Source organism: Pteropus medius, unplaced genomic scaffold, assembly GCF_902729225.1.
Source record: "Pteropus medius unplaced genomic scaffold, Ma_sr-lr_union100, whole genome shotgun sequence".
Classification (NCBI taxonomy): domain Eukaryota; kingdom Metazoa; phylum Chordata; class Mammalia; order Chiroptera; family Pteropodidae; genus Pteropus; species Pteropus medius.
The window spans coordinates 16,712,149-16,722,809 of record NW_024340699.1 but is presented as its reverse complement, the minus strand read 5'-3'; the positions used below and the strand labels follow the sequence as shown (position 1 = coordinate 16,722,809).

The window sequence follows — 10,661 nt, the reverse complement described above, 5'->3', positions numbered from 1 at the left end:
GGAAGAAAACAAACGAGACAGGGAGGAGATGGGGGCTCAGTTCAAGTGAGCGCGTGGGAACGTGCTGCTCAGGGGGAAGAGCTGTCCTGCTGCTGCTGGCCTTGCGGGCCCCGCACCGGCGCTCTGTGGCTGGTGGAGGGCCGGGTGTCTCTCTGCTCCCTTCGCAGGACGTGCAGAGCAAGCTAAAGGAATCGGCTCAGTGTATGGGAGACGAATTCACGAACTGTAAGCTGGCGACGCGGGCCAAGGTACTTGTCGAGTTTCGGTGTGGCCCCCCTGCCGGTCAGAGCTGAGAGCCCTTCGCAGGAACGTCTGCTTGTGCCAGGAGTGCATCGCAGGCTTTTCTCACTTAATCCTCATTTCGGCTCTGAAACATGGCAGGCTTCACACTCATTGTGCAGACGAGGGACAGGTCAGAGAGACTGCCACTTGCCGAGGTCGCTGACTTCTGAGCAGGAGGGCCCACGTGTGACTGGGCTTTCTCTCCACAGAACCCACCAGGTTCTTGTGCTGCGTCCCGAGGCTTCATGTGATCCAGGTGGACATACACTTGGTCACTAGCTTTCCAGTTTTCAGGAGGTTGATGGTTGCCTTGGTTTATTTTAAAATTTAGTTAATCTGGTGTTATTCTCAAAAAGATCTTAAGGTAGCTGTGCGGTAGCTTTTGTCCCCCCTTTTCTGAAACCGCTTCTGCAAACGAAATTATGGACCCTTCCTCTTTTTGTTTGCTAAGCTTTCTGGTTTTAGGCATTACGTGGTCAATCCTAGTGAGGAGTAAAGCTGATCAAAAGTTATTCTTAGGGGCTAGAGGAGGCCTGCAGAGGCCTCCGCGCGTGTGGACAGAGCTGTCCGGGACTCTGCATCCACCCTTCAGAGCGGGAAAGTCACTACTTGAGTGTTTCTGGTAGGACCTCCCGTTTGACCCAGTTTCAGTGGACACTAGCGTCATGATCTCAGGGACCGTCCAGCTCGGAGGTCGTGCTGCTAGGCAGTGCCGTTTGTCCCTTTTTTAGACTAGGGAGGCCCACTGCAGACACTGGAGGAGCAGAGGTGGAGTCGCAGCGGGTCGCTACACGACCCGCACTTGGGCGTCTGGGCTCATTTACCTGCTCACTCGCATGGCTCGCTTCATCCTCTGTGGGTTGTCTTTTCTGAAAGGGTCCAGCATCTGGTGACACAGTTTTTCCTCTGTCCTCACCTGTCAGGACTTCCTCCCAGCTGACATCCAGACTCAGTTCGCAGTTAGCCGGGAGCTGATCCGAAATGTCTACAACAGCTTTTACAAGCTTCGTGATCGGGCCGAGAGGATTGCGTCAAGGGCCATCGACAATGCTGCTGACCTCCTCATATTCGGGAAGGAGCTAAGGCAGGTGGCCCCGCTGGGTTTCATGGGGCTGCTGGGGTGGGAGGGGTCTTTAGACTTCAGTGCTGGGCTTGGGGCAGACGTTGCATTTACCATAATAACCCATTTCACTCCAGAAGGGGAAGCAGAAGGCTAGGCAGATGGGAGCTCGTATTTGGAAGAAAAAAGGTGGAACATTCAGGCAGAGAAACATGGATTCCCAGACACACGAATGCTCGCCAGTCTCTCCCGTGTCCTCTCCCCATTGTCAGGATCGGCCTTGAACACACATTGGCCTGGCCTCAGACAGGACACAGGGCAGTTGCTGGGGGACTCGCCCATCTCTGCAGCCCCCAGGGCACTGCTCAGACCTGCTGGCTCACGGCAACTGGGTGGGGTCTTGTGGGGAAGAGCTGGTTGAGGGTCTGCGGGCCGAGACCCTTTCTTTAACGGGCTCCGGGTTTCACACACCACTCTTTGAGCAGTGAGGTCTGGGTCGGGACGTGCGGGTCACCCTGGGATGATGTGTTCGGGCGGAGGGAGGTCCCAGTTCAAGGCCTTGAGTGTCCCTCTCCTGTGTGTTTCGTTTTCCCAGTGCTTTAGGGTCTGACACGACACCGCTCCCCTCCTGGGCCGCTCTGCACAGCAGCACGTGGGGGTCCCTCAAACAGGCGCTGAAAGGGCTCTCTGTTGAGTTTGCACTGCTCGCTGACAAGGCTGCCCAGCAGGTGAGTGAGCGTGCTCTCCGCGCCCCTGTCCCCAGGGCAGCCTGTGCCTCGCCCGCGGGAGCGCCTCCTGAACTGGGCAGCGGTGTTCTGCGTCTGAGCGAGCGGGCCGCTGTTCTCGGGTTACGGCTGCATGTCCCCATCTGTTTCGGGTCAGGGCTGCAGGACCCCATCTGTTCCAGGTCAGGGCTGCACGTCCCCATCTGCTCTGTTAGCTGCATGCCCTTCTTGTTCCTGTTCTGGGTCAAGGCTGCACATCCCCACCTATTCTCGGCCAGGACCACATGTCCCCATCTATTCTGCTAGGCCACATCCCCATTTCCCAGTTCCGGTCAGGGACTGCATTCTCATCTATTCTCAGGCTAGGCCACACGCCCCATCTGTTCTATTCCAGGTCAGCTGGCATCCCCATTTGCGTTCCTGTTCGACAGGGGCTGTAACGCCCCCATCTGTCCTCGGGTTAGGGCTGCACATCCCCATCTGTTCTCAGATGGGTTCCCTCAGGCCATTTGCGCTTTTCAGCGGCTCACTGATGACAAAGACAAATGGGGTTCTGGTCGCCGGAGACTGCTGAGAAGTTATAATTCGCCCTTGGAAACGTCGTCTTAGACTGCACTTCTGGGTGGGCCAGAGTTCTCGTGTGCTGTTCTTTTCAGCTAGCATTCGGCCCCTCAGTAATTTGCCAGAGCACTGACTCGGCTCCAGTGCCTGAGAGACCCCCTCTTTTTGCCCTCGGCACCCAGTGAACCTCAGGGAACGCAGGTTACACAGGCAGCTGCCTTTGTGTAACTCTGCAAGGGATCCGCCATTGGGGATTAAACCGAAGATGTATCCGGGGGCTTTTCTGCTCTAAAACTGTTACAGCGTTTCGAGGGTGAGACTCGCAGCCTGGTTCCCCGGGGTCGGTCGCGAGGCAGCCAGCGGGTGGTGCTGAGTGAACTGGACAAGGAGTGAAGGCCCAGCCACCGCCTGGCAGCTGAGGCCGTGCAGCAGCCTGCCGGGAACCCGGTGGCACAGGTGGCTCTGTGGCTGAGGAGTTGGGGGTTTCTCAGGCTCGCAGTAGGTGCTCAGCCAGCTGCCCGGGACGTCTCTGACCGGCTCAGCCAGCCCTTGGACCGGTTGCTGGCGCAGAAGTCCTGGGCTGCTTCTGCCTGGTCCCGGCGCCTGTGTACTTGTTTAGGGACCGAGTGTGGGCGGCGTTGGTGCTGCACCCAGGCTGTCTCCAGGCAGATGATGTCTGTGCCTCTTCGGGGGACCGAGGGTGTGCTGGCGGAGTTTGGCTGCTTAGCGGGATGGGCGAGCTCAGAGCAGCCTCTCTGCCTCGGCAGTGTCGGGCACTGAGCCCTCGCTCGGGTCTTTGGGTCCCTGGGCCAGTTTCCGCATTGAATCAGAGTAGGCGGGCTGGACCAGATCCTTAAAAACTTTCAATGCAGCCTCTCCAAGCTTTGTCTGTGGAACGTGGAGGCGAGGATGTCCCACCCGCAGGCCCGCAGCTCCCTCCCCAGAGCCTAGGTGGCCTCTGTGGCGGCCAGGAGGGGCCCCGCTTCCTGGCCGGGGAACCACCGCTTCTCTCCTGCTTCAGGTCCATGCTGTCTCCCCTTGAGCAGAGACCAAGGATCAGGCCCGTGCTGTGTGCTTGTGTTTGGCGTCCCTCCCGGCTCAGAGACTCTGAGCCCGTCTCCCAAGTGCGGAGAGGAGGGGTCTGAGGAGGTGTCGTTTCCTAGACACCTGTCACGTCTCCGGAGGTTTTCGTGCTGTGTGGAGTCCACGGTCACACGAGTGACAGCCAGCACAGCCAGCACTGCAGGGCACTGTCGCTGAGCGAGTGAAGACGCCCAAGGGCCAGCCTTCCCGCTGGGCAGTTTTCTCCGTGGTGGTAGGGTGCGTGCTTTTGGTAAAGGCACAGGTGTTGGTGGTTTAGGGTCTCGGGCAGCACTGAGCCAGAAACAGGACTTGTTGGCCAGTGACACAGGCGCAGGGCCTCTGAGTGCCTCTCTGCTGCAGACCAGGGGAGGGACCTCCATTTCGTGTTCCTCTGCCCAGTCAGGAGGACTCAGGATGCCTGTGGCCATTGGGTATTTTCTGCAACCTTCTTGGCTGGAATCTCTGCTGTGGCTGTAGGGTCAAGTGGCCTGGAAACTCCTAGCTCAGTGGCCGGGGACTTGAGAGTCCCCGAGCTGGTGCCAGAGCCCGGGTGGGAGCCCCATTAGACTAGTCCTTGTCTTCTGCTGCCTGGCGGCTACACCCTTTCTGTGGTCATGGGATGAGCCTCAGCTGTCTGTGCTGGAGCTCCAGGGGTTCCAGAAGGGCCCCGGTTCCACTGAGGATCCAGCAGTGCACCTGGAGAGGGGCTCAGCAGATTGGGTCACATTCGTATCCCCAGGGTGCCGTGAGTGACTCCAAGGCCTTGGCCTCACCCCTTTCTCCGTCATTGTCAGGGACACCTGTTCCCCTAACAGGGCCACCCCCTGTACTGCTGTGGGCCTCTGTGCTCGTCTCAGTTGCTGTCGCCTGTGTGCGAAGCGCGTGCGGGATGCAGAAGCAGCCCCTGTCTAGCCTGCTCCTCCCTCCCGTGCCATGCAGGTGGCCGTGGGTGGCCTTTCTCATCTCCTCTGTCGGCCTCAGCACTCAGCACGTCTTCGTTCAGTGTGTCAGCTTGAGTCTTTCACATGCAGCAGTCTGTTCCCTGCGTTCCTGTCCCTTGCCGTTGAGCTGTTTGGACTCCCTCTCTTTCCAGCCTCAGCTCCCAGCCTTCAGTTCCCAGCCTCCCAGCCCCCCCGCCTGCTGCTCCTTTCCAGCACGCTTCGGCGTCAGCTGAAACTCGGGTTTTTCTGCGGTGCTGGCAGAGCCGTGGGTGAGGAGGTGGGAGTGCCCGGTTCTCCTGGTGTGTGTGTTGGGGGGACATGTTGGCCGTGGCATGTTGGAAGGACATGATATGCAGTGCTGCACAGCACGCACATGTGGGCAGGGTCCTTGGAGACGGAGGCCCCTGGTCTCATCAAACTGCTAGGCTGTGTGGCTTCGCCTCGTGCTGGGCGCCGTCATGTTTTGGGGGGGCTCTTCCGCGGAGCTGGCCGGAGTTCCCGGGAAGGGCCAGCCCCGGCCTGCGGACATGTTGCACCCCCAGCGGGTCTCTGGGTCCTGTGTGTGCTCAGCCTTTTGAGCCCGTTCTTGTTCCCCAGGGCAAAAAGGAAGAGAACGATGTGGTGGAGAAGTTGAACCTCTTCCTGGATCTGCTCCAGTCCTACAAGGTGAGTCTGGGCAGCTCCCGCTCAGGTCCCGTGAGCTTTCAGGGCTGTGGCAGGGAGGGCGAGGAGAAGCCAGGGCTGGGCGGGGGGGAAGGCGGGCCTGGTGCAGGCTGCCCAGGAGCACCCCTTGGCAGTTGCTGCGGGGTGCTCCGGGCCTCTGGCTTCCCTGAGCTGAGGGCTTAGGTGTGCGGGCCCTCCCGCGACCCCTCGGCAGCCGGGCAGCGTGGGGACTCTGCGAGAGGCAGGCCGACCCGCAGCGCCCTCGTGGCATCGCGCCCGCCCCCCGCAGGACCTGTGCGAGCGGCACGAGAAGGGCGTGCTGCACAAGCACCAGCGGGCGCTGCACAAGTACAGCCTGATGCGGAGGCAGATGAGCGCCGCCGTGCACGGCCAACAGCCCGAGGCCGTGCAGCAGCTGGAGTCGCGCATCGTGGAGGTGCGCCTGGCGCGGGCCTGCTCCCAGGGGCTCAGCAGGACGCCTGGTGGGGAGGGGCGGGGGGCCGGGCCCGCGGGAGGGAGGGCGCTGTGCTGGCTGGGCCGCGTGGTCTGGGAGCAAAGGGCCCCTCCGTGTGTAGCAGGAGAGCACGATCCAGACGATGGAGCTGCGGCACGCCTTCTCCCTGTACTGCCTGCACCAGGAGACGCAGCTGGTCCACGCCCACCTGCCCCTCACCTCCCACATCCTCGGGGCCTTCGTCAACTCCCAGATCCAAGGGCACAAGGAGGTGGGCTCCCCACACCGCCCGGCCTGGCCCTTCCTGCGAGCCGGCCGCCCTCGTGGCTGACCCTGAAGAATGGCCTAGGGAAGGTGTGGGGTGGGCTGAGCACTGTCCAGACAGACCCCCTGTGTGGCCAGAACGCTCATCGTGCAGTTGTTCTCTGCGGAGCTGGGGGGGGCGGCAGCATTGCAGAGGGGCAATCTCTCATCTTCTGGAGAGGCCCGGGAGTCAGGGGTAAAGTGCTCAGGGTCCGCAGGAACGGACAAGTGGAGATCAGAGACCGTGGGAACCGGCGGGTGGGGCACCGTAGCTGGGGGGTCCCCGAAAACCTTGGTGGTGGCTCCCGAGCCTGTGGGGACACGCTGTGACCGCATCTCAGATGCTGCAGCAACATTTGCCCGGCTGGAATTATCTAGAGCCAGCAGCTCTAGCTTCTGTCCTTGGCCCTTGGCTCACCCTTCTCAAACCGCGACATGGGTGTCCATCTCCGAGCAGCCGGGGGCCCTGCGTCTGGCCAGGGCTGAAGAAACACTTAAGGAGTGACCCTTGTCTGCTCCTGCCTTGCTGGCCTCGTAGTTTCTTTCTGTTTTGGTCGATCCTCGTTCCTTCAACACCTTTCACTAGCACTGCTAGTGGCCAACCCTAGCTCCTTGACACGCTGTGGAGGCTCAGGCTCAGAATTTCTAAAACTGTGTCTAAAATCCCAGCTCTTTGACTTGTGAGCTCTGCCGGCCTTGGGTGGGTCATTTAACTTATGTGGCCCAGTTTCTCTCGCTGAAAAATGGCATAAAATACACCCCTCCTGGAGCAGCTGGGGATTCAGTGGGAGCTGGGCTGTAAGCAGTCACTCTGTGCCAGGCCTGTGGCTGTGCTGGGCACACAGCTGGACCAAGCTGACCCTGTCACCAGGGACTTCTAGTCAAGCAGGAGACCCAGATCGGTCGGCAGGCTAGAGGGGCATGGGCTTCTCACGTCCTGTGCGGACAGGGCGGGTGGGGTCTACGCTCCTACAGATCTGCCTGGGGGCCAGGGAGCTCTCTGTGAGCCTGTAGAACTCAGACCCGTAGTTCAGAAAGGTCACTGGTGACAGCTCGGAGGGCAGGTTACGGGCTGGAAGATGCAGTTTACTGGTCCAGCCGCAGGCAGTCGTGGCTGAGCAGGTCAGTGGACAGTGAGACCCTAGTCCAGCGCCACTGTGCCAGAACCACCTGGAGTGTCTGTGCAACGTGCAGATGACGGGGCACAGATTCCGCCATAGTCCTAACTCAATCTCTGGGGGCCCGGACTTGGGACTCTGCGTTTAGTGGGACACCAGCGAGTCTGGGCTGAGAGCCGAGGCAGGAGGACACCAGTGAGCCTGCGCTGTGCCTGGGTGAGGCGCCAGGGCCCTGACCCCGATTTCTCTGCGGAGGGTGACTGACGAGCCCCTGGCCTCATGATGCGGAGACCAGACCCTGCTCCATCCGCACGTTCTCAGGGCTACACCCTGCTTTTCTGCTGTCAGCCATCACGCCACCTGTGCTGACCAGGATGCCCACTCACTGCCTGGGCCTCCCTGACCTTCAGGCCCTCGGTCTTCCTTTCTCATCCTGGGGAACCGAGCGCTTGGCGGGCGCTGGCGGCGTGTCCCCTTCCTACCGCATCTCGTTCACTTGTGTGGTCACCTGACGGTCACTGTCACAGTGTCCAGCCTGCTTAGCCAGAAGGCTAGTGTTTACAGAGCTGTTAGTGGAAATGACACATTACTTAAACTTCTGCATCGGGCAGACTTGTGCCCCTTCCGTCCTGTGTGCAGGGGACAGAGGGATTGGCCATCTGTTACCCCTGGTGTTGGGCCCAGTCTGGGGTAGTAGGCTGTGATGCAGGGAGCTGGAGGGGCAGCTGTAGGGGAGGCGACACGCTGGCTCGTAGTGGTATGTCCCCTCCACCCTAGCCACTGGACGACTGGTCCCCTGCTGGTGCCGTGCGGAGAGTGTATGGGGTGCTGGTCCCCGCCCGCTCCCCCCGTCCTCCTCCCTCCTCCAGATGAGCAAGGTGTGGGACGACCTGAAGCCCAAGCTGCACTGCCTCTTCGCTGGACCCAACAGCACCTGACCCTGCCAGGGTCCCCAGGGATGGCTTGTCTCCTCACTAGTGCTGCGAGGACCCGGGGCGCAAAACCCACCGGCGCCCTCACTAAAACTTCTTTCCAAACGGTGTGTCCCTGTTTGATTCCCTTCAGAGAGCAGCTGTCCCCCATGTCCCGCGGGCTGCCGCCCTCAAGCAGGAGAGCTGACGTCAGGGCTGGCGGGTCCGGTGCGACGGCGCAGGGCCGAGGACACGCCTGTGGGCTCAGGCTGTGGCCGTCCTGGCCCAGCGCTGTGGCCTGAGGCTTGTGCTGGAAAGCGTCGGCCCCTGGGATGGCTTCCCCTGGCACCTGGAGGCCAGCGTGCAGCAGAGCTTTTCACAGCACACGGTGCCCGGGGGGTGCAGGGGCCCTGTGCTGGAGCAGCCGGAGAGGGAGGCCGAAACCCTGTGGAGGGCAGGAATGTCTGCGGTGGCATGTCACCCTGGACGAGGCACAACTGATGAGTGAGAGGGCAGTCCTGGGCGGGGTGTGAGTGTGCGAGCCGGCTGCTGGGGCCAGCAGGGCAGGTGCGGCTGGAGGCCGCTGGGCATGAGCGTTTCGCTTCCACAGAATGAGCTCCAGCGAGCGTCTCGTGTCCCTACACATGCGTGTGCATGTGCACACACTCTGTGACCCAGGTGTGCCCGTGGTCTGAGGTGTGGCAGACAGGGTGGCCTGGTGCTTCCGCTGTCCGTCCCTGTACCAGGAGCTGCTGCCCTCCCTGGGGAGATGCTCCTCTCTTTTGGGGCTTAGAGGGGGCCGTGGGGGAGTTGTTCTGCCTGGGGCCTCTCAAACTGCCTCATTCCCGGTTGACTAGAACCCTCCTCCCAGCCTCTCTCGCACTTGCTGGCCCAGCCACCTGTGCCCAGGGGCCTGGCATTGCGGCAGCTCTGGGCGTGGGAGAGGGTGTTTCCTGCTCTGAGTCCCGTCCGTGTGAACGTGGAGCAGACTGGCCCCCTCGGGCGCCCCAGCCCTTACTGTCTCGTTGGCCAGGAGAGGTATCGGAGGCGGCTCTGACTCGGAGCTTTCTCTGTCAGATGTGGAGTCTGCCTTCTATTCGCCCACCCTCACGGGCATGCAGGACCCGGGATGGAGCTGGAGGCTCTGGGTAACTGCGCCTGCAGATGGGTGCCGCACTTCATGTCCCGGGGGAGGTGTGTCGGGCCCGCCCGCGTGATTCCGCCCGTGTGGAAGCAGCCGTGGGTGTGGGCAGGCCAGCTGTGCTGCCCCAGCCGAGGCGCTGCTGGGCCGACGTGTGCCTCCCGGGCTGAGGAGCACGCCTGTGCTACTCCACGGGGCTGGTCCTTCCCAGTGCTGTGCACTTGAGCCATAAAGCGTGTCCTTCAGTGGCTGCTGCTCACCTTCTGGAGCCTGTCATGCGTGGCAAGGGGCAAGCCTCCACCAGAGGGGGAAGTAGTCCACACCCCAACCAGATGGGCTGGATGGCCGGACCGGGGCACAGCTCGCACACTGGGGCAGCAGTGTGGGAGGGTGACAGGGAGTGGCCCTCCTTACCAGGTCACTGGAGAGTTCCAGCACCAAAGACGTCCTCCTGATGGCCTCTGCTGCTGGCACACCACCCTGCCGGGAGCCAAGGAGCAGGCTCCTGGCTGGGGCCCGGGCCCTGTTATTGGAGGCTCCCCCAGAGGGGCACTTTCATCCTGGGCGCTGTGGAGGTCTAAGGGAGGACACTCAGGAGTGACAGAAGGTCATGTCAGCTGGGGACAGCAGAGGCCACCTTTTTCCACAGTTTCCTCTTGGCCCGGAGCCTGGGCTGCTGGTAGATTCCTGGCTGGGGGCTGGCATTCTCTGCTTTGTCCTGGGGAGGGCGTGGAGGCCACTGCCAGCTGTGGGTAGAGGCTCGGGGTGGTGGGAGGGCAGGGGTCTCCTGCACGCCTCCACCGTTCCTGCCGCCCGCACTGTCCTTGCCAGCCAGGGAGAGCCGATGTGCCACTACAGCCTCGCCTCACCTGGCAGAAGGACCCCCACTGTGCTACCGACGGGAGCCCTGCCCCAGGGACGCTGGAGTGAGGTGGCCTGCGCCCAGCTCACCCATTGGGGACTGGAGACACACCCTAGGCATTGGGCCGAAGACAAGGTCTGGGTAGCCTTTGTGAGGACAGTTCTGTGCAATGCCCTCCCTCTTGCTCTGCGTGAGTCCAGTTTTCCATGTGAAACGCTGCATCAGGCTGCGGGACTCAATCACCACCCCTCCGAGAAACTGGAGCTCTCTACACGTGGTCTACACATTCCACGACTTTCATCCACAAACTGACAAACTATTAAACATGCTTATAAAACAGGGAAGCTGTGAGTTTTCTGTGTACGTGGGTGGTGACCCTCCCCAGGGTGGCCAGAATTTGGGGACAGATCGGCCGTCCTCCTGGGCTAAGGAGGGCAGCTCGCCTTGGCTCATTGGCTGGGGTTGGGGGTGGTCGGTGCAGGTCTTAGCCTGGGTCCTGAGTGCCCCAGCTCCCCACTACACAGCAGGGTGGGGAGGAGGACACACCTGCTGGCCCA

At 61.6% G+C, this 10,661-nt stretch overlaps 1 protein-coding gene across 3 annotated transcripts in view; it reads left to right on the top strand.

Annotated features, from left to right (window-relative positions):
* Positions 1–10,448, top strand: part of SNX8 (sorting nexin 8) — a 38,262-nt gene extending 27,814 nt beyond the window's left edge. Inside the window, exons 8-11 of one of the 3 annotated variants that reach the window (XM_039879581.1) lie at positions 5,250–5,318; positions 5,605–5,751; positions 5,894–6,040; positions 8,060–10,448. In XM_039879581.1, coding sequence (XP_039735515.1) covers positions 5,250–5,318; positions 5,605–5,751; positions 5,894–6,040; positions 8,060–8,128 — 432 coding nt within the window. In that variant the 3' untranslated portion in view covers positions 8,129–10,448. Of the gene's footprint in view, positions 1–5,249; positions 5,319–5,604; positions 5,752–5,890; positions 6,041–8,059 lie in introns of all 3 variants that reach the window. The other 2 variants (XM_039879572.1, XM_039879592.1) reach the window with 2 other exon arrangements.
* Positions 10,449–10,661: the final 213 nt, after the last annotated feature.